The 23,069-nt window shown below is 42.3% G+C and overlaps 2 protein-coding genes across 2 annotated transcripts in view; one reads left to right on the top strand and one right to left on the bottom strand.

The window, feature by feature from the left end:
* RGSL1 (regulator of G protein signaling like 1) overlaps positions 1 to 19,604 on the bottom strand; it is a 36,584-nt gene extending 16,980 nt beyond the window's left edge. Inside the window, exons 1-13 of the mRNA XM_020789736.3 lie at positions 19,496 to 19,604; positions 18,931 to 19,013; positions 15,497 to 15,571; positions 14,683 to 14,812; positions 12,486 to 12,647; positions 9,548 to 10,530; positions 8,750 to 8,812; positions 8,044 to 8,266; positions 6,315 to 6,422; positions 5,565 to 5,673; positions 3,995 to 4,188; positions 2,975 to 3,092; positions 284 to 383 (exon numbers count right to left, since the gene is read on the bottom strand). Of these exons, the coding sequence (XP_020645395.3) occupies positions 284 to 383; positions 2,975 to 3,092; positions 3,995 to 4,188; positions 5,565 to 5,673; positions 6,315 to 6,422; positions 8,044 to 8,266; positions 8,750 to 8,812; positions 9,548 to 10,530; positions 12,486 to 12,647; positions 14,683 to 14,812; positions 15,497 to 15,571; positions 18,931 to 19,013; positions 19,496 to 19,550 (2,403 nt within the window). The 5' untranslated portion in view covers positions 19,551 to 19,604. The remainder of the gene's footprint in view (positions 1 to 283; positions 384 to 2,974; positions 3,093 to 3,994; positions 4,189 to 5,564; positions 5,674 to 6,314; positions 6,423 to 8,043; positions 8,267 to 8,749; positions 8,813 to 9,547; positions 10,531 to 12,485; positions 12,648 to 14,682; positions 14,813 to 15,496; positions 15,572 to 18,930; positions 19,014 to 19,495) is intronic.
* A 288-nt stretch (positions 19,605 to 19,892) lies between these two features.
* GLUL (glutamate-ammonia ligase) overlaps positions 19,893 to 23,069 on the top strand; it is a 54,866-nt gene continuing 51,689 nt past the window's right edge. Inside the window, exon 1 of the mRNA XM_078392353.1 lies at positions 19,893 to 20,028. Within this exon, the coding sequence (XP_078248479.1) occupies positions 19,940 to 20,028 (89 nt within the window). The 5' untranslated portion in view covers positions 19,893 to 19,939. The remainder of the gene's footprint in view (positions 20,029 to 23,069) is intronic.

The raw sequence follows: 23,069 nt of genomic DNA on the forward strand, positions 1-23,069 counted from the left end.
ACTATCTGCTGGAAGCAACAGGGCAATCTTCTTTAGTCAGCTGTGTCTCCAGCAGAAACCAGAGGCAGATCATGATGAGCAGCAAGTTTGACTTCCCTCGGTGTTGCATCTAACATTATTGCTCCCCCAAACATCTCAAAAGTTTACATTGGTTTTTAGGTTCATAGCAGGACAGGAATGTTAGTAGCTCATTTAGACCTTTAGTTTCAAACATAGTAGGACTGACTCTACAGCAGAAGGAGGACAATCTGAACCTTCTCCCTACCCCACAGTCTTCACTCACCAGCTTGTCTCTTATCATGGAGGCCCTCTTTGGCTTCGCTGGGGGAGGGAGCAGAAGTGTAACATCAGTATCAGGATATAAGCCCTGATACAATGAAAACCTGCCAAAATCCAGCAAAAAGGACAGCAAGCTAAATGAGGAAATCAGTTTCTCCACTAGAGTCCATCACATTCATCATTTTGTCACCATCATCATTATCATCATATGTCATCAAGTCAATTCTGGCCCCTGGCAGCCCTTTCCAGGGTTTTCCCAGTAGAGAATGCCCAGAAGATGCCTTTCCTTTAATTCCCTTGCTCCTGGCCCAAAATGTTTTCTCTGAAAAATGAGGAGCAAGGCCACGGATGTGAATCTTGCAGTCTCTTGCTTTTGGTGAGAAAGCAAGAAAATAAATCCCTCTTTTTTCCCTTGTGATTTCTGTGTGTAAGATTTTCTTTTTGCAATTATTTCTTTTTTTCTGGAAAAAAAATCCAAACTACGAAGATTAGTACAATTCCTACATAGAATGGCATCTTTCCTGTGCACAATTCACTTAGGGATTGACTATACTGGCAAATAATGCAGGAATAGCTCCAGGATTGGGACAGTCAGATTCATACTATTTTCTGCTGACTACATGATATACAAGTCAGTGTGAACTAGCCCAGAGTCCACCCACCCACCCATATCCCCCCCCCCCGTTTTCTTCTGCTACTGGGACTTTTACTCCTTTTTTCAGGAAATGCATTCACATCAGCTTTGACAATATGGCCCCTTGTGCCGATACATACAGTTTAATCCTTCTTTGGAGGGGTTTGTACCAATTCTACAGCAGGAGTGAGTCAGGGCAGTGGGCCCATTTGGATGGGAAACTGGCTGCTGTTTGAATACTCTCCTCCCCAGACCTAGTGCCTAGGTCTGCTTGTTTTCCCCCCTCCTCTTCATGTTTCTTTTCTTTTGAAAGCTTAGTGTCAGACTTTTTAAAGCTTAGTGCTAGACTTTTGGTGCAAGTTGTTTTCTCCCCTTCCTCACTTTAATAAAGCTCCTTCTTCTGCAAAGACTCGCCCCCTCATAATGGAGGGGGCGGCTCACACTGAGCAACATATCTTTGCAACTTGTTAAGATAGTTCTGCTGCAACTGTGTCTCCTGCAAATCTGGACAGCCACCGCAGACGTACCTGCCAACAAGCTGGCAACAAAGCCAACAGCCAATTTCCTCCCCACTTCTGCTGACTCCTATGTGACCAGAGAGAATGAATTAACCTGGGAAACCTGAATTCTCAGTAGAAAATGAGAGTCGTTTTTGGAGCAAGCTAGGAAATCTCTTTGGATCAGGGGGACGTTTCTGTGGGGAGACTTGGCAGGGCAAGACTCTGAAAACTGCTGAGAACAGAAAATTAGTTGAGTACTTGTCACATCCTTATGCTGAGCTATATGTTACAAATTCCACATCATTAGAAGCTAGAATTCCTTACAAGCTCAGAACACCTAGGTATCATAACAGAAGCTTTTAAGACATCCTATAGTTTGCAAATTAATTTGTTTTGTTGTTGGTCATGAGGAGGTAGAACAATTACTCAGTCATTAAGTATGAAAGTGATTGCTCAATGGATGACTCATGTATCTGTGGAAGTTAAAGGACATCAACCTTTCATGACAGACTATCTGTAGTGTATGGTTTTGTCCTACATTATGTTATATGTTATGTGCCATCAAGTCAGAACCAACTTATAACGATCCTAATAGGGCTTTCAAGGTAGGTGGCATATTTGATGAGTGGCTTTACACCTTCCAACCCCCCCCCAAGTGAATTTCCATGGCTGAGCAAGTCTTCTGAGCCCTAATCCATCACTCTATCCATTACACCATTCTGGGTATCCCATAGTTTTATCCTAGAACATGCAAAACAGATCCTGTCTCAAGATGAAGCAGGTAAATCACCAACTCTCTGATGTTTCAATAAGGGCTGAAGTCCAGTAAGTTGCAGCTAGAGTAGACCCATTGAATCAGCAGAGATTTGGTGAGTCAACTCCTCTGTAAATTCCATTGTTTCTGTTACCTACTACTGAATTCCAGCCCTTATTTACTAACTTATACTCAATAGATCAACTGGGCACCATTGTTTGGAAAAGCAGGAGTGAATAATAAATACATCAACTAAATTAAGATTCAAGGCAACTTCTGGAATCTTACATGCAGAAAAGTTGATCTCTGGTTGCAGAAGTGAAACATTACAAATCTATGGCAATGTCTTGCCACGCTGTGGGCCATGAATGTGATGGGATTGCTTTATTTCTAGAATTTTGGAATTAAACTTCCATTTGTTATGTGAGAAACTTTTAATACTAGTTACATCCATGCTCTCCCCACATCATCTCACAAAAAAGGTAGTTCAAACTCAAGAGTGCTCAAGCTCAATTAAGTGATGCTTATTTCTTATTTCTTTCCTTTTAATTCATGCCATCTTGGGACTGTTTGCTTTAAATTAATTGTAAATTTATGATATTATTTTTATATCGTTTTGGTTTTTTTTAATGTAAAGCTGTGTATATTTTAAATTGTTTTTATCTTGTATGTTGTGAGCCGCCCAGAGTAGACTATGTCTAGATGGGCGGCACATAAATGCAAATTAAAAAAGAGAGAGCTCTTTGCCTGTTTTTACATTTGTAGAACAGTCCCTGTGATCCAGTTATGCATTTCCACTTCACTCACCATTTATCCTCCAAAGCCTTCTTGACCGCCATTTGTGCTGTCACCAGCATGGGAACAGTGACAAGAGTTGCCCTTGGAATCTCTCTGATAATATCATCATTGCACTGCAGCAGCTTCTCTGAGTGAAGAAAGGTGGGGTGGTGGTAGAAAGGGATGCACAGATTCTCTAGAATTTTCTAATTTTTTGCCACTGCATAGCACTGCAAAACTGAGCAAACTCCCACAGACACTTAGCCATTAAGAGGGTATGACTACCACTAATTAAAGAGCCCTTTTCCCCATTATGCAAAGTACACAATTCAACATGCAATGCTATGAAATCATAGACATCCAAAATAAAAAAAAATAATTTTTTAAATTAGTGACCACCTGTGATACCACGTCTGTTGTGCAGCTGATGCTAGGCAACAGGATACATGATGAGGGCAAACAATGTCATTATTGGGATACCAGAATGCACCACAGAACATGCATTCAAGTGTACAACCATACTGGGATGTGCAATTCTAACTTATTCTGATGCGCACACAAGTGGCTATCTCACCTAATACCACTAATACTGCTGAGATTACCCTCAGTCCAGTATAGTTCAGCAAAACACGGGGCATCAACCTAGGCATTTCTTTATTCTTTCATGAACATGTGCAGAACATGTTTATGTGGCTCAAAAAATAGGAGGTACATTTTGAAGAGCAAACACATGTCTACAGAGTCACTTCTAGTAGTTCAACTCAACTCAAAGGGAATGAGAGTTCCCTGAAAAACAGTGGGCGCAGTTCAGTTTACAGCAAAAGGATTAGGTTGTGAACTAATGGCCGTAAACAGCAAAGGGGCAATGATCAAAGGGTGCTCTTAGTGACTGGGCCAGGCAGCCAAGTACAAAGTAGCTGTAGGACCTAGAAAGGATGGAAGCATAAAGCATAAACATAGCATAAAGCTGGGCCACAAGAAGTCATGGGGTGGCAGTTATTGCATGAAGCATCAGAACTAAGAAATCCATCCAGAGTGTAGCCTGCCTACCAGGTGGGATAGGGTTGAAGAAGAAAGTCCTGACACATTGGTTGATTTGAAGACGTTGAACTTGGGGGTTGGGCTCGCTTTTGAGTTCTTCCACAGCCATCCAGAAAAGTAGTGGGGCTTCAGCATTGTGCATCTTGAGAAAATGCCTGAAGTATTCCAGGTGAGTTAGATTCTGTAGCACATCCGTAAATGATCTAGAAAGGATAAGAGCAGATAGAATGCCAAACACTTATGAGTTCCTATCACATATTTATATAAACAGTTGCTCAGGAAATCCTATTTGGCAAATGGATGTGGGCAATGTTGGAGAGAATGGGGAAAAGTTGTCCCCTCCCCCACCACAACATTCTAACCCAGTGGCTGAAATCTTGTTACTTAGCACATTAAGTAGCACTAGGGTAGGCCTGCTGGGGATTTGCTGAGTCAACTGCTCCATAAAATCCATTGATTCAAATGGGCTTACTCTAGTTGTGACTTGTTATGCTAAAGTAAATTGCAACTAGAGTAAGCACAGTTGAATCAATGGAACTTAATGAGGAGTTGATTCACCAAATGACCACTGGTTCAATAGGCTTACTTTACCATGACTTACTGTGCTAAATCAACAGGATTTTAGCCAATGAATTCTAAGAGCTACCAGAGAATTCTCCACTGTGTCTGAAGACCTGAAAAGCTTATTTTTTGTTTAAAATAAAGTTGCTAGCCACTATAGTTGATAAGATTTGGATTCACATGAAGGAGATGTGATTAAAATCTTCCATCTTCAATAATGATAACTATATGCCCCTTCCCACTCACTTATTCTATAGCTCTATGATGACATTGTGTACCATTGTGGGTATAGGTAAAGGTAAAGGTTCCCCTTGACAATTTTTGTCCAAGTCATGTTCGACTCTAGGGGGCGGTGCTCATTCCCGTTTCCAAGCCATAGAGCCAGCATTTTGTCCAAAGACAATCTTCCGTGGTCATATGGCCAGTGTGACTTAGACATGAAACGCTGTTACCTTCCCACCGAGGTGGTCCCTATTGATCTACTCGCATTTGCATGCTTTCGAACCACTAGGTTGGCGGGAGTTGGGACAAGCGATGGGAGCTCACTCCATTGCGTGGATTCGATCTTACGACTGCTGGTCTTCTGACCCTGCAGCACAGGCTTCTGTGGTTTAGCCCACAGCGCCACCACGTCCCTTATTGTGGGTATATGGGGGTACAAAAGTAAGGAAAGACTGAAGGAACAGTAAGTGGGGGAAGGAGTGTAAACCCATGAGAAAGAAAAAGGGTGGAATGCAGAGTACTGATATGGGCTCATTTGCTGCTCTTCGGCTGACTTCCAGCCATGCCAGCTAGGGCTTGTTCACACATGAATTTCTGCTTTTCATTAAAATAAACAGAATTACTTTCAGTTATATCACTTGACAGTTAAACAAAGCACGTATATCAGTGTCCCAAGGCTGTTCACCTTTCCCACACTGCTATTTGCAGAACAGAAAAGGTGCATAATTCTCCTTACATCCAGGCTGCCCCAAAACCAAAAGGCAAAATGTCCCCCCAAAGCAGGTTCACATACTACCTGGGCTTTGAAAGGAACTTTCTGGAGACAGGCCCTTTTCTCATGAAGGAAAGGCTTGACCTGGTCCAGTGGAGGCTCCTCCTTGCAACTACTGGCCGAACGAAAACCCCTGCAAGGGAGATGAAGCAGTATTCCTAGGTGAGGGCTAAACGTCTTACAACTTGTTCTGGGAGGACTTTTTTTGAAAAGAAAAGTCTTGGGCCACCTTAAAGACTAACAAGTTTTGTCATAGATTTTGTGGATTTCAACCCATGTCCTCAGATGAAAGCAGGTTGCAGTAGCAGGATGAGGGACCCCCCTACACAGACCACGGGTAGCCAATGCTTGCAAGATTTCATGAATTTAACATGAACTGATGTTATTAAAACTTCCCTATATTTTTTTTAAAAAACACCAATGTTCTCCCCTTTCTTTTTCTTTTCAGATCAAAACTAGACATAAAGGCCTGCTGGCTGAAATCCTGTTCATCGTGTAACCCAAAGCATACCTTTCTGTCCTTTCTTCCTTCAACAACAAAGTGCTGCTGTGATTCTTACAGGTGCACATGGACACGCAACATGCAAGCATGCACATACCTCCCCCAGAGAACTACAGCAGTGGTGCCTTGTTTGCCAGGAGGGGAGCAGATTTAAAGTTATCCTTCGGTTTATGTTACGAGCAGGATTTCAGCTTATGTGTAGAAGCCTTTGCCTACGTTTAGTTCTTCTCCCTTCCTTAGTTCCTCTTCACCAATTCCTCATCCAGACTCACCGCCAGAGGGGAACTTCTTGCAGAAGTCCCTGAAATTTTTACTGAGAAGTTCCACAGCCATCTTGGGGTTTAATACAGCCAGTTCCTCAAATGCCATGCTACTGTAATCTGTTGTTAGAGGAGAGAGAGAGAGAGAGAGAGAGAGAGAGAAAGCAGCAGCACAGATATTACTAACATTGTTCAAGCCCTCAGGAAAAGCAGTGAGTGCTTTTGAATGATTCCATAGACACACATTTAAAGTATTGGTGTGTGACAGAACGCCATGAAATATATTTATGAAATTCTATAAGTACATAAGTTAGACCTACTGGACTCCAAGATTTTCTGTATGAGATACAGCCATTAAGTCCACTCAGAAGTGCCTTGGGATGAATTCAGACTATGTTAATTGAACTTCGGACTCACTAAAATGAACCTGAAAAACTGTTCCCAGAAAAGATTATGTTCCACCCCAAGAAATGAGAAGGATAAAGTGTCAACAAATAAGTCTGGGATTAACACCCTAGTCTCATACTATCTGAGTTACACACACATACACACATATATCCAGCCCATGTTTGCTCCACACAACGCTGAAGATTCTTCTCTGCTTTCTCTAAACTAAGGTTGCAGAAGTCCAAATCCTCAGAGGCTTTGGACTTCTTTTCTCAGAAGTCCCAAAGAATGGAGCCCATTGAAAGGCATCATAGGAACTGTAGCCCAAAACTTCTGAAAGAACAGAAACTCCCCACTCCAACTGTGTGCTATGTTCTTGGTGTAAGCAAAGTGCATCCTGCAGGCCCTACACAGCCCCTGAGAGCACATAGGGAGCTGCCATCATCTCTGGGCCCTTCCATGCCATTTTAAAAAAATCTGGCTTGGAAAGTCCCCCTCGTGCCTTCTGGGAGCGTGGGGGGGCGATCCCCCCCCAGTTTTAGGAACCTCCAGCGCTACTAATCAAAATAAATATGCTGAAATCTTATTGGCATTTGCTAATTATGGGTAATTAACAAGGTGCTCAGGAACATCTCCACATCTCCACCATGCTCCTGGACATTTGTCCAGTTGTGGAAGGGAAATGTTTCCCATCACATTGTCAATTAGCCAGAATTACTTGCAAGTTATGTAATCTTTACATGGTGATCAACAATACAGTTCTGACCCCGTTGTAGCTATTCTCTCTTTCACTCTTTTTTTCTCCTGAAAAAAGAAAAGTGGTGGAAAAATATTGGGAAGTTACAAATTGAAGGTGGCCACATCTGGACCCCCTATAAATTCTGTGAAATGAAACAAGTGCAATTGATCGAAGTCTCGTATGGATGTGCTCTGCATCTTTCCTTCTTCGTAAGAAGCAATGGTCTGTGGAGGTCTATGCGTGGATGTATGTATGCATGTATATACAGTATGTGTGAGGTGAGAAGAGCAAAGTGGCTATACTCAAAATATACGTGGTATTCTTTGCTTCTTATTAATTTTGAAGATTTTTGCACATAAAGCACAAGTAGAAATCTTACCAAACTAAAATTCTAAGGTCTAAGAGATGACATTCTATAACAATACATAAAATCACAATCTGTCCTACATATACATACTATCCTCACATATGTAGTATACAGTAGAATAATATAATTATGTAGCATACACATGGACCAAGCAGTCAGCTTCCCAAACACTCCAAACTTTGTTCTCAGCAGACAAAATTAAATACAGTTCTTTCTTATCTGAAATATGAGGGCTGAGCTATTTTTACCAAGCTGTCGCACAACAGGCTCCACTTCCATAAAGATGGAGCCCCCTTTGCTGAGGTCCTGAGTGCCAAGCAATCGCCAGTGCTCTCCAGAAAGCAGATCAAAGTCTCTCATTCCAGCTAAGGCTTGGCTCAGGTGCACAGATTCAATTATCCTTCTGACTAGCCGGAGGTCCTCATCTTTATCGTAAGGCGTCTCTTCACTAGGTTGTTTCTCCTTGCCACTCTGCAACGACAAGGGCCAGCGGGGAAATCTGAAAAAAGGGTTGCCCACTGCAAATATGCAGGACTACAACTTCCATCATCCCATCCGGTACAACTGCCACAGCCAAACACCTCTGATGGCCATGAGATTAAGGAAGGTTGTTATAGATGACACCTATCCATGCTCTTAAGTGCCCACCAAAGAAACTCTGGCTAAAATCCTGTTGCACTGTTCTGCATGCTTGAGGGGATGACCTCAGCAGCAATAGCAAATTGCCATGGATTAAAGGTTTCCTTTCACAATTTTGGGGTGCATGTGATGTGGAGCTGTGCAACAGGATTTCAGCATGTGTATCTCATAGATATCCTCCTTCCCCCTGTTCCCCTCCCCTCCCAATGTAAAGAAATCTGGCATGACCCCCTTGATTAAGCTTTGACAAACTGAAGGACACATGAAGTCCTTCACTTTGTCTTCACTGCCTTGATGGTTCCACTTCACCCTTACCACATAATACAGGAACATTTTATCATCTTGGTGCAGGAATTCCTCATACAGGAAGCTGAGTATCTAAAAGAAAAACAAGAACAAATCTACGTGATCTTCCTGTTTCCCACCAAAGAACCCAGCTCTTTTACCTTGCTGCATGAAGTTCTTTAAACTAATCAATTAACAATATTGTGAAAACAAAGGTTTCACTCTGTATTTCAGATATTAGCCATTAGGCATTAGGCTTGGAGAATAGATAAGATTAAAAGGAAATAAGGTGTTGCCATTGAAAAGATTGGGCAATATTGCTCTTTCTCTCTCTCTCTCTCTCTCTCTCTTTTCAAATATTGTAGCCTATGCAATAGTCCTGCCAGTGATGGGAGGAGTGTAAATGAATAGGGATGCTGACTGTTAAAAAGCTTTAGCTCTTGAAACATGCTCATTTTCTAATACAACATTCCAAACTCTCCTCCTAGTCACATTTTCTAATCAATGACCACTACTCCTGATGATAGTAAACACCAGTTCCTAAAAACTACCAGCTGGACGAAGCTACTGGGCTCATATTCTGTTGTGAGATTTCATGGGCATCTGGTTGGACACTGCGGGAACAGAATGCTGGACTAGAAAGGCTTTTGGCCTGATCCTGCAGGGAACAAGCAAAGAGTATTTGGAATTTTCCCAGAGGATCAAAGCTGGCATGTGGACCCTGGCTAAAAGCATACTGGTACCTAGGCCACAGCAGGTGGCATTTTGAGAGGGTGATATCAATGCTTCCTGCAATCATGTTCATCAAGAGAAAGAAATATTTCCCACCTTACAGATTTCCTTCTGTGCCTTGAGTACCCAGGGGATAACATGTCCAGAAGGCAGAAGATTCTGCAAACTCCGGAGCGTTGTTAGTTTCAAAGGAAGGTGCCAGTTGTTGCTCTGAGTTAGGTATAGTTCACAGATCCTCTCACCCATCACATGGCGCAACAGGATATTCCCTTCTCCTAGGGAGCACAGCATCATGCGCAAAAAGTCCTCCAAGTCATGCCACAAGTCCAGGAGATGCACTTCCATGGCATAACTACGGCACAGCAGAAACCCACGGAAGGGACGCCCCGCGCATTTATCAGCCGTGAGAGCCCAAGGGAGGAAATCTAAGCACATGGGAGACTTCACAAGAGTCCTTAAGGCTAGCATGGAGGGGAACTGGACCATTGGAGTGGAAGCACGGAGTTTATTAAGGGTGGTCTTCTCAACAATCTCGTCCACCACGGGAGAGGGTAGGAATTCACTCGGACTGCTTTTGAAGCTTGGTGGTTCTTCAGAGACAGCTGCCCTGTCAGACTCCATGGCATGAGCTGTCTGACCAGGGCTTGGATTCACAGAAGGTCTTTTGGAGGAGCGGTGCCTCTTCTCCTCCGGGCTGCTCTTCCGTGACTTTGGCCTCCTGCGGCCCCTGCGCTTCTCTTTTGAGGAAAGGTTTCTGCCCCTTATCTGATCCCAGACCTTCCTCTTGCTCTTCAGGCTGGAGTAGGACTTTGCTTTGAGGCTGCTTGCTCTGATGCTCATCGGCGGCAGAGGGGACACCAATGGCCTCGGCAAACCTGCCTTGTGTAACCTCTCCTGATATTCCTGGAGAAGATGGAGGCACTTGGGCTCGTTTTCCATGCTCAGCTTGCAATGTATGTAGAAGTTGGGGAGCCAGTAACTTTCTATTTTGAAGAGGGCAACCTTCTGCATCTCACTCAGGATCTCTCTTCGAGTGCGGGCATGTTGAGGGTGGTGGGGAGATATTTTCAAAAGGGATTCTAGAAAGATGATTTGTTTGTTTGTTCAATTTCTATGCCATTCATCTGGCTGCAAGGCCACTCTGGGTGGTGCACAGCATGATAAAACAACAACACTTTAAATAAATTCACAAGACAATAACAGTACAAAAATCAAATTAAACATATATATCTACTTAAACTAAGAAAAAGGAAAACGAAGAAAAAGACAACATGAAAACACCAAGACAAGTGGCAGAAAAGATAATTTAAGCACTGACAGCACCTCTGCACTCTGACAATGTGATATCCAGGAAAGCCTGTCTAAATAGTCAGAGAAACAGGGCGTGGGGGTTTATAGAATGAAAAGAATGAAAAGAAGGCCTTCCAACAAACTGGCTGGATTTCCTATAATTCTATATTGGCTTTTGGGATAATTGTTGTTGGTTTTTTTTTTAATTATGTAATATCTCAGAGAGCTGCAGATGCCATGAGGGAGCGATCATTGTCTAGGGGAAACATTCCCAATGTGGCACTCATTGAATACAATTCCGATTCCTGATCATCAAAGTGCATGCTAGTGGGAGAAAGTGGGAACTGTAGTTCAGTAGATGTGGAATTTGCTCTTAATTGTCTTGTGAATTTTCTGTTTATGGTGTGTGTGTGTGTGTGTGTGTGTGTGTGTAGTGTTTTTAAGTGTGGCCGGTAGCCATATTAAATTCCGGGTATGGTTTACATACCTGGCCAGTAAATAAATAAATAAATAAATAAATAAATAAATAAATAAATAAATAAATAAATAAATAAATAAATAAATAAATAAATAAATAAATAAATAATAAGGAAGGGTATCCATGGATGTATACGCATACACTTTTCTGTACATCACTTCATTAGATTAAACAGACTTGGCTACGTTTTTGCAGTGCTTACAAACTCTAAAAATGGAGCATGCCCAGTTCTTTTGAAAAAAGCTGAAATCTTGTTTGTTCAGGAGGTGCCACAAGTTCCTGTCCCACTCCATGCAGTTCCCCCATCCGGTAGGATTTTAGCTCTTGGTAAAAACTCCAGCTGCTCTCTGTGAGCTGTGCCCTGGGCTGGACAGAAGTGATGTCAACATAGGCACATTTGTCATACCATTTGACATACTGTATAAAGTTAATTGGAAATGCTGCAAATTGCAAATATTCACGGAGCTGATACAGCTCAGTGGATTAGAGCACCTGACTGAGGAGCCACAGACCAGGAATTCAAATCCCTCACCCCTGGGCCTCCTGGGAGAGGCATCACCCAAGAACAGCTGGAGTGTGCATGACTGAATTCCATGCTTTGCCACCTGTGTAACCTTAGGCAAGCGACAAGGTCTCAGAGAACCATCAGAAGAAAGAACTAGAGAACTAAGTACCTCTTACTTAGAAAACCCTGTGAGGGTCTCCATAATTCAGAAATGAGTAGATGGCACATTCTTATTATTAAATATGGGTTGAAATCCAGTAATAAGTTGCAGTTATGTAGACTAAGTCCGTCTGAAGCAATGGAACTTATGGAGTTGACTCACTAAATCCTCACTGATGGAATGGGCCTGTTCTGGTTGCAACTTATAACTGGATTTCAGCCACTGACTATAAACAAAAACAGTAGCAGTAGTCTGTCATGTTTTGTTTGGACTGACCAGTCAAGATACTAAATAGTACTTTGGGCTGATCCAGGAACACTTGATGCTTTCAGCAGGAGGAGGTAAACCTTGCTGAGTATGTTGTCTCATGCAGAGACCGAATGGGAAGCTTCTTCAGCACACCATAAGTTCTGCAGAAAATTGTGGAAGGACGTGGCGGGCAGAGCAGCTCCTTCTTTAAAAGCAGGTGCGTTGGGGTGACAGGAACCTTTGATTAGTTACTTAATTTGTTTCTGCCAGCATACAAGCGGCACTCTGCAAGCACGCCGCTAGGGGGAAATGCCATCTTAACCTTTATGTTACATGCATGCTTGTGCCTTACCAATGGACGTATTACAAAGAGTGACAACGGTGGAGCCCTCCTGCAAGTGAGTGGCCATCAACACCTGGATCAGTGAAACATAGAGGTCTTGCTGGGACTCATCGGCTTCGTCAATTCCAAGGATTCTTTCTGCAGCTAACCAAAACTTGGTCAGCTCTTCTCCTGTCAGAGCAGATGAAAGGTCACAGTTTCATTTCAGAAACACTGCATGTGTCACTGCCCACAAAATTTGGCAGCTGGAAAACCATCTCAGTTCCTGAGAATTCCACTCTATAATTATCAAAAGTACAAGCAAGCCTGTTTACTATGGAAATATACCTGAAAAACCAAGCTGGTGAGAATTGCTAAAGTCTCAACTGATCTGAGACAGGGATGGGTGATCTCAGCAGAATTGAGGACCATTTTTTTGTTGTTGTTATAGCTAAAGGGGGTAGAGCCAAAAAAAGGGAAATTTTAAATTTTTTTAATGGGGAAGTTGTGGTAATACTTTGTAAATATTCCTAGAGTGGGTCTCTCTTAACTGAAAAAAATGGTTTTAAAAAAAACCCCAAAATACGGTTTGTAATGAAAAATGCCCCCTTGTATGCCCAAAATATAACTAATAAAATAAATGGGAGGGGGACATGGAGGCTCTAAATATGCTGGGGAGGGGGCTCTTTTAAAATAGCAAAATAATGCCCCTGGACAGTTCATAGGGGCTTTCTGAGCAATAATTCTTTAAAAAAATATATGTTGAGAGTTTTTTAAAAATGTCTGGGTGGAATGGAGCTTATGGGTCTGCAAAGCTGCATGTCCCCGTCCCCCCACCCGGCAGCTAAAATATGACCCATGATGAGTCTAACAGTGCAGGACAGTGTGGCAGTTTTAGAGGGTTGGGTGGAGACTTGGAAGATCCAGCTTCCAGGGATCCTTGAGCTGTGAGACTCATTGGGCAACCCTGGGGCAGACATTCCCTCTGAGCCTGCTCTACCCCACAGAAACACTGTGAGGAAAACATGGGAGAATCAGAGCCACTTAACCTGCCTTCTGCTCACTGCAAGAAAGGCAAGATACACATATAACTAATAATTCAAGAAAACCAATAATGCTATGTAGCGTTCTCCATTTATTAGATCTATGGTTCTTGTATTATGTAATAGTTTATGAATATTCATGTTGCTGAGAGGCGGAGCCAAGAGAGATGCTATAAGAGGCGGAGTCAGAGAGGCAGTTTGAGTCAGTTAGAGAAATGTAAGAGTCAGGCAGGAGAGAAAAGCCAGACAGAGTAATAGAGTGTGTAGCTTGGGAAATTTAGGTGTGATTAGCTACTGAAGATATTTATGAATCCCTGTAATCAATAAACCAAAGTTTTATTTAAAAGAACTTGAAGTGTGGACCTGAGTCTTTCTGAAGTATTGGTGATTTAGAGATCACCTGGTGGCAGCAAGTGTAAAAGGAGAGAGTGTTTGCCTTCGTGTGCTCAGAGGCTTGAAGGTCAAGCAAGAGGCACAAGGGTGGACGCCACATGCTAATACTAAAAACAATGAGGGGGCCCCCTTGTTCCAGAAGAGGAACTTTTTAGCTCTGAGTAGTTCTATGTCTCTGCAGACATAATTCCTGACTAGGGCTCAATTTCTCCCCTCTCACCTGCCATTCCTTGCATGAAGGCACGGAAGCGCCACATTCCCCTGCTGCCACCAATGCATTTCTCAAGAAGCCACTGATCGGCTTTTTTCCATCTCAGCATCTCCGCTATAAAGCCAAAGCAAAGACCAGGTCACCCAATAAAGCATGTGGGACCAGAGGGAGTAGAGTGAAGTATACAAAAACCTTCCCTAGATATAGAAGTTGTTTGTTGGAGCACTGATTGGGGCAAAACAGCACATCATCAGTCTGTATTCTTGTGTCTGTAAAACTGTATGACTGTCTGTGTTGAGTTGGAGCAAGCAACCTCAGGGGAGGGGGTTGGGAGCCAAAATTTTTCCCTCAGCCCTCACTGTAGGCCACACCAGGTCAGAAAAATGGTCAATTTCAGCCATGTTTTTAAAGAAATGTAAACAGGAAGTACCTGAACAGGTATATTCAGTTTCTTTTTTATTTTGTGGGAGGGTGGTTCCACTGATATGCCTACTTTGCATATAGCCAAGATAATGCCAGTTCCTTGTGCTTTCACACTCAAAACATTTATTTCAACATTCAAAAGAAGCTCAACTCTTACCCGCCTCTGGAGACCGGATAAAGCTGATGAGCTCCTCGCAAAGAACATAGTGCAGGCACAAGTTGGTTTTGCAAAAGAAAGGGAGGCGATGTTTTTCCAACCAGTTCAACAAGCCTTTGTATTTTGATACCTGTACAGCGCCCCAAAAGGGTAATGAGACATTGAAGAACAAAGTTGTGCCAGTTATTTGGGGGTGGGGGAGAGGGTGACACACCAGTAAGGGATCCTGAAATCTAAGGCTTTTGGATAACTTCAAGGTTTACCCTTTTCTTTAGAAGGAAACAAGAAAACAGGCAAGGATAGAGACATTCTCTATAAAAGAGAGCAGCTGTGCTTTCTGGACCAGGGGCATAGTTAATTTACCCACATGCTACTATTTGAATCACAATATCCCTTAGTCATGCAAATTCTGTACAAAGAGAACTAAAGGTCAAAAAGGAAGAGGAAATGTTTCCAGAATGGGCTAGCTAAAAATGAGGAAGGTGAAGGGAAGACAAGACTAGCTCTGAGGAAGAGATGCCTGTTATCAACTTGGGAACACAATTATTTAGAATCTTGGCCCTTCTGGTCCAGGATGATAGAAAGACAGATTTTTTCATATTTCTATGCCACCTCTACTGCGTCAGTGGGGCAGGAATGTCCCCACTGCTTCAGTATATGGCAGCCACCTTTCAATATGGGCAAAAACCAGCTGGTTGTAGACAGGCTTTTGGTGTTAAACTTTGATGTCCAGGATTACCCAAAGCTCAATTCAGAGGTATCAAGTTTTGCTTTCTACAAAAGATTGTCAGCCTTGGAAATTCTTGAAATTTACCAGATTGCATGGTAACTCCGGCCAAAGATACCACTGGCGAACACTGCTTATAAAAGTCGGTGTCTGGCCAAACACCTGCAGAAAGAAACAAAGAGAAAGCCTGATCAAAGAAGATGGCATTTCAGCCCAGCACTATGAAGATGCAGTTAAGTAGCTACAGTATGTGCAAGGAACAAAATTTTAAGATAACTTTCCATTTTCACAGTCCCAGACAATCTCTATGCATTTTTAAACAACATAAAAACCTGGAAATTAAGGGAAAAATATAAGAACATGCATACTCTATGTTGTGAATCATCTTTCAAACCACTTTCACTTGAAAAACTGTCCTTTTTTGTCTGCTTAGCAGGCAAATGAGATATGTTATTTGTGCAACTTGCAATTGAGTGGCTCTTAAAAACGTTCTAATTTTGCACAAATAACATCACATCTAGTTTGGTCCTTTGGCAAGTAGAGGGGGGATATTTTCTCCCCAACATTTTATTCATATCTAAATACCGTATACGAACTTAAAAAGATTAAAAATCTAACAAATAATTAACAAAAAACATTACAACTAAACATCCATTCTTCCCCTGTGGATGGGAGATTTCACCGTCATCTGGCCATCTGAGTATTTTCAAAGGATTCTGGTGAGCACTGGTTCGCTATACATTACACAAGTCGGAGTATTGGTACTTTTATACTGTAATCATTATCTAGGTGTCCCTTTAGAGCTGCTATTTGTTTTTGTTTTTTTAATGATCATGTATTTGTTAGTGGCATGAATGAATTGTTGCATCTAGTGTGGTCTTAAGGGTATGAATCTTTTAACTCGATAGCTTCCAGTGGCCATGTCGCAGAGAAAAAATCTGGGTGTGTCACTGAGCAGACAGGATCAACAGAAAACAACCTCTATCTGATCAGAGCTTCCTAAGAAACATGGCTTTACTACCCCAGAGACTGAAGATATGTTAGTAACAGTCACGTATTATAATTTCTATTACATTCTTACAGCTTCTTATGTGTACATCTAAAAAAGCAGACCAGAATCCTGCTGTGTTATAGATTTCATAAGAGCAAACATGGCGGGAGGTATTATGCAGACCATCTATGGCAAGCCAATCATCCTCTGGTTGTGTAAACAATAGCCCAACTGGATGTGCAACAGAAAACCCGCCAAATATGAAAAATGGCAGCATGGTTGCTCTTAGGCACACAATGTTCTATAAGAGGATTGTGGCTCTAATGGGTAGACTGTAGATTATTATTATTATTTATTGTATTTATACCCCACCTATCTAGTCATTTCGACTACTCTAGGTGGCTTACAACATAAAACATAACGAGTTCAAGAAAAATTTATAACAATGAATTAATTAAATGATTTTGCAATGGAAAAAATACAAAATAAATCAAATAAAGAGAAAAAAAGGAAAGAGGACAGGAATTAACTGGAAGGGAAGACCTGCCTACACATCCACATTTTTAGTTGGTTCTTAAAAGTACCCAGCGAGGGTGCAGCATGAATCTCCGGAGGTAGGTTATTCCAGAGGCGAGGAGCCACCACTGAGAAAGCCTGGTTTATAGTTCTTTCCTTCCGGGCCTCCCTCGGCGTCAGGCTCCTCAGCCTCACCTCCTGGCTCGCACGGGTGACACGGGTAGATCTTGGTGGGAGTAGGCGTTCCGCCAGGTATCGAGGCCCTAAACCGTTGAGGGCTTTATATGTAAGCATTAACACTTTGAAGTCAATGCAGAAACGGATGGGCAGCCAGTGCAGCATGGCCAGAGTAGGAGAGATATGTTGATATTTTCTCATTCCAGTAAGGAGTCTGGCCACTGCATTCTGCACCACTTGAAGTTTCCGCATCAGCTTCAAAGGAAGCCCCACGTAGAGCGCGTTACAGTAGTCTAATGTAGAAATTACGAGTGCATGTACTAAGGTAGTGAGCGCCCCCGTGTCTAGGTAAAGTCACAGCCGGGCAATCCGCCAAAGGTGGAAAAAAGCGGTGTGGACTACCGACGCCACTTGCGTTTCCATGATGAGCATCGGGTCCAGGTGTACCCTCAGGTTGCGGACCCCACTCTTCGTGGCCAGGGCCACCCCCCCAAACATGAGGGAGTTTCCCAAGCCACCATCCACAGGGCCACCCACCCTCAGAACTTCCGTCTTGTCCGGGTTCAGCTTCAGCCCGTTCTCCTGCATCCATTGCAGTACGGCCCCCAGGCAGCGCTGGAGGAACAGGACGGCATCACCTGCAGTTGGTGAAAAGGAAATGTAGAGCTGGGTGTCATCAGCATATTGATGACACGATGCTCCACACCCCCTGATGACCCCACCCAGCGGCCTCATATAGATGTTGAACAACATTGGGGAAATGATCGACCCCTGTGGAACCCCACAATTGAGACTCCATGGGGCCGAAATACTCTCCCCAAGTTGCACTCTCTGGGGGCGGTCCTCCAAGAATGAACGGAGCCAGGCTAGAGCCAAGCCTTTGTTTTACATTATTACATGTAGTCAGAGAGCCTCCCCAGGAGGATACCATGGTCAACGGTATCGAAGGCCACCGAGATGTCGAGGAGGACCAACAAAGATATTTTACCGTTGTCGGCCTCCCTCAACAAGTCATCGTACAGGGCGACCAATGCCGTCTCTGTACTGTGGCATGGCCTGAAGCCCGACTGAAAAGGATCCAGGACATCTGTTTCATCCAGATGTGCCTGAAGCTGGTCAGCCACCACCCTCTCGACCACTTTGCTCATGAAAGAAATATTGGCGACAGGCCTATAATTGCCAATTTCGTCCGCCGCCAAATTAGGTTTCTTTCTTATGGGCCAGAAAGATCCAGAAAGACAAGCAAGGATTATTCTTATTCTTATTCGGTGGGATCCTGCTTGTGACAGATTAACCAGTAATTTAGGGACTTTTCAGGTCTCATGACCAAAAAAAAGTTTAATTGTTTTCGCTCATGGAGGAACAATGTCCATCCAATTGTTTGGAACAACATAAAGAAGTATGCTTTGATTATGACTGCATCTATTCTATGCTGTAGCAGTGTCAGGGTGCTTGTCACCAGCGACAGTTGTTCTGAAAGACCAGCACCATTTTCACTGTTACTGCTTTCTGTACTGAATTTCCCTCTAAGCTTGCTGTGTTTTCACTTTAAAAATGCAGAATTTAATGTAAACAGGCATTAAATTCTGGATAACACTACATTTATCTGAGGAAGTGGGCTGTACTGCGTAAAAGCTCATCCTGTGCTTAATTGATGACTCCGAAGGCATCTTTTTGTTGTTGTTGTTGTTGCTTTGTGTCTAAAGAGTCACATGACTACCAACTCCAGACATGGAGACTCACACCTACAACAACCCTTTTCTTAACTTTTTCTCTTGTTGCTCTTGAGTTTGGCAAATTGTTAGAAAGAGATGCCAGGCATAAGAGGGAAACTCACAGGAAGATTCAGGAATGTGTTGAAGAAGTCAACAAAGATATCATTCTGTAGCAAAACTGACATGTGCTTGCGGCCAATCAGCTCTGCAAAGGAGAACAAAAACATAGCTTTGCTGGACAGCTTAAAATTCAGCTCCTGGAACCAACAAATCCAACAATACTCCTACCTAGAGCTTAATACGGTTCATTGGTTTGGATTAATCAAAACTGACAAACTTGAACTGACAAACTTTTAAAATGATTTCATTAATTTCCTGGTTCGTTCCTTCCCACCTCCGCAGCCTTCCCCCCACCCCCTTCCCACTGCCCCCGTTGACTCCCTACCTGGCCCTGCTGCCTCTTCCTCTTCATCCTCCACCTCTGCCGCCATCTTGAGAGGCAGCAAGCCCGGCTTCCTTTCCAGAGCTGGGCTTGCTGTCTCTGTGCCTCCACCCACCCACCCAACCTACTTCACTGAGTGGGTGTGAGGATAATTGGGATAATTTTATGCATACCAGAACCCTGATGTTCTCATTAGATGTGTGAAATACAAATAGACAATAAAACAATATACAGTATAAACTCACTGGCAATATTCATACTGAGGCTGGATTTAAAGTGTTCAGAACTGTGCCCTTTCATTGAGAGCTTCTCTGTTCCGTTACAATGTGCTGGAACAGTTGTTACTTCAGCAGATTCCACATTCCACCCAGCCGGCTCTTCTCATATCATGATCTTTTGCAAAACCCACACCACTATCAGTTCTTCACAGGACAAGCTGAAACCACGATAACGTCTGCAGTTCTACTACGTAACTTCCAAGCCTACAAGCTGAGATGGAACCTTAGAGCTGTTGGTAGAATCAGTAGGACTGAAGCCTTTCCTGGATCTCACCAGTTCAGGCTGCAGCTGGGGAAGGACCAGGGTCCCTGAATAGTTTCCATGCCTGAATAGTTCTCCAAAAACCACATCCATCATACAGAGAAATAATATTCTAGGGAGATAAACTCAGCACAATTGCAGTGAGTTAAATGTTCTTAGGAACGTCCAAGCTGAAACAGTCCAGTTCAGGAGATGCTTTACCACTTGATTCCGCTGAATATATAAGGAGACCTACAAGGTAAGTCAAAGAAATTGATTCTGATTTGCCTGATAACTGTGGAGTCCAACAGACAGTAAATCATATGTTGTGGGATTGCCTAAGAGGTATAGTGAGGAAAGTGCATTCTTTTAAAAACTTCTGGCGAGTAAAGGTGTTATGGACGGTAATTTGGGGGATATATTGCGGACTGTAATTTGTGGAATGTAATCTCAGATGAATTATGGTCTTGTTTGTGGGTTTATAATTTAGTAAATCATTTACAATTAGTTCCTCTTTCCCCTTTTTCACTCTATCTTTCCCTTTTTGCTCCAGATCTTTTCTTTGACTGAAAGTCATCTGGACATTGTGGTAACAGGGCCTTTGGCCCTGCTCCACCATTACACACCAGAAGCCATCAAAGACATTTTTACTACTCCTTCATTGGGGATTCTAGAGGTCATACTTCAGCTCTTCAAAACTACTTACTAATCTGAGCAGAAGAGACAAATCAGGAGGTTGCTGTGTGCTTCTCTTCCACAGCTGTCCATGAGCTACTGGTGCCATCTACTTTTCATTGGGTTATATTGCCAATTTCTCCATTTAGGTTCTCCATTAAAAATGCATCACCCCTTACGTACAGCTTACACAAGTTTCTTGTAAAAGTTGGCAGAATTCTCTGACTACATGTGACCTGAGACACACAGGTGAAATAAACAATCATGATGAAATCTCATTTCCTAATTGTAAAACAAAGGGATGTAATCCCCCTATGTTTTCCACTTTACCCCCATTGTTGAAGGATGCACTGGTTCTTAACCTTGGGTTACTCAGGAGTTTTGGACTGCAACTCCCAGAAGGCTTCACCATGCCTGAATAGTTTCTGGCAGTTGCAGTTCAACTGGGGTTTCTGGGAGTTGCAGTTCAAAAACATCCGAGTAACAAAGGTTAAGAACCACTGGATTAGAGAGTAGGTCAGGCCAGACAAGGGCAGTTTTCCTACCTCATACACCTTCCAGTCCCACATCAGTCTCTGCAAGAAACATTCTCACACAATCTTGCTTTCAGATATAAGTTTAAAACATTTCTGTTTGTACAAAAGTTTGGGAAATAAATATCTGAGTTGTCCTTCACTTCTGGTGAGTTGCATTCTTACAGCATTTCAACAGTTCTTTATAATTTATTATTCAAATAGTGTGTCTTTACATAGTTAATTAGCCTGCCAGCTAATGTAAGGAAGGGTGGGATTATATCTGCAAAATGTTTCTAGTTAGTCTTAAACACTTGTAGAAGCAAAATGTTTGGTCCCTTTCCTGTCACATTGTTTGTAAGAAACAAGCCTGCTGTTGCCTTTCAGTAGGATTAGCTAAGGAGTGATGCCCCTGACAGTTTGACTGACAAAGCCCTACATTTATGTGTCAAGTTTCCTAAACAATCCCAATTCCTAGATAAATTTTTCAAGTTTAGGGAAGCCTAGCCTGTTAGTAGCAGCCCAAAGGCTGTTTCACCAAGTTGCCTGCAAACAGCGCATACCAAAAATATTAATGGCAAGCACAGTATTTTATTATTAGTACTGTAATAAAAATTATCAGTATGCAAAGTGCCATGCATGCCTTTGTTTTTGCTTTAACAAACTGGGCATGGAAATATTATGCTTCTTACTGGGCTTCCAGATAAAGACAAGTTTTATTGTATTTTCTAGAGATTGTGAGATATGGGCTGGGTGCTTACCTAGCGGGAAAGAGGAACAGGTAGAGAACAGAATATAAATTTACTGAGGTAGACAGGGCCTCTGAGAGGAATTTTACGAGGGGGTACAAAGTTTCTTTTGGGTCCCTTCCCTTTTCTGCATGTAAGGCCTAATGCTCTTATACTCCCTCAGAATTTATTCCTCCATGATAAATATAAATAATATAGATGAGAATCAGAGACGAGGAAACACATTTCATTTGAACATCTTTGTTTATGCTACAATAAGATAACAAAAAAAGAATTCACATTGAAACTTCTTTTTATATTGCAATGCAGACCAGATCATCAGAAGATATAAGTATTAGTTCTTAAAAGGGTAGATAAACTTACTATTTACTTTTTAAAAATAGCTTTCCTGGCCCTTTCCTTTTCTTTTTCTTTTTTTGTGAAAAAAAATTGAATCACAGCAAGAAAATTACGTGTTTTAATGATGTTTGATTCAAGGTACTTGAGCATTGTTCTAGTATTTTTGCTTGTGCGCCTTTGTATTTTCCGGCCACATTTGCCTCATTATCATAGGCTTGTGCTGTACAATCACTGAGAGGAATAGCATGTTCTTTCAATGTACTGTATCAGTTATCTACTGAGCAATTTCCTCCCCTATTTTGTTGCTGCAATCTGCAAACTTGAGAATTTTTTCTTGAAGGCTGGGGGCAGATAATGAACTTGAAGCCACTCACTCCTTTTCTGTGACTCCTCTAATTTAGCATATTTATTTATTTATTTTATACCCTGTCTATCTGGTCTTGTGACCACTCTAGGCGGCATATGTTCCTGAAGGATGCAGGAGAGAATTCAGTGAGTCCTAAAATGTTTCCATTGTTTGAATCACCAATTTGATGGAATGAACCAGTAAATGCTAGACCACGTTTCCCCAAGAAGAGTACAACATTGATGATGCGCTTTAAAAGTTTGTTCCATTTGAGTATTGATTGATGCTTCCAAGTTTAGTTCCACATGTGTCTGTTTGTCTGTTCTTTCTGTTTTTCATTTTCTGCATCTGCAACTGCCCCTTCATCAAAATACTGTGCGTGGTTACCCAAATCAACTTCTCCTTGTTTGGGGATTAGGGTTCCAACAGTTTCTTCTTACTCTACGAAGCAGCCAACATGAATTTGACACAACTACGGGAGGCAGTGGAAGACAGGAGGGCCTGGCATGCTGTGGTCCATGGGGTCACGAATAGTCGGACACGACTAAACGAAAATGATTGGGGTAAATAAAAAATACAGAATGTGATAGAGAACAGTATAAATCATTATTACATTTATCAATATGTGTTTCTTACTAAACTTACTTCACATTTATCTTACCATTTTTTCTGTCTTTAA

The sequence above is a fragment of the Pogona vitticeps genome, chromosome 4, assembly GCF_051106095.1.
Source record: "Pogona vitticeps strain Pit_001003342236 chromosome 4, PviZW2.1, whole genome shotgun sequence".
NCBI lineage: Eukaryota > Metazoa > Chordata > Lepidosauria > Squamata > Agamidae > Pogona > Pogona vitticeps.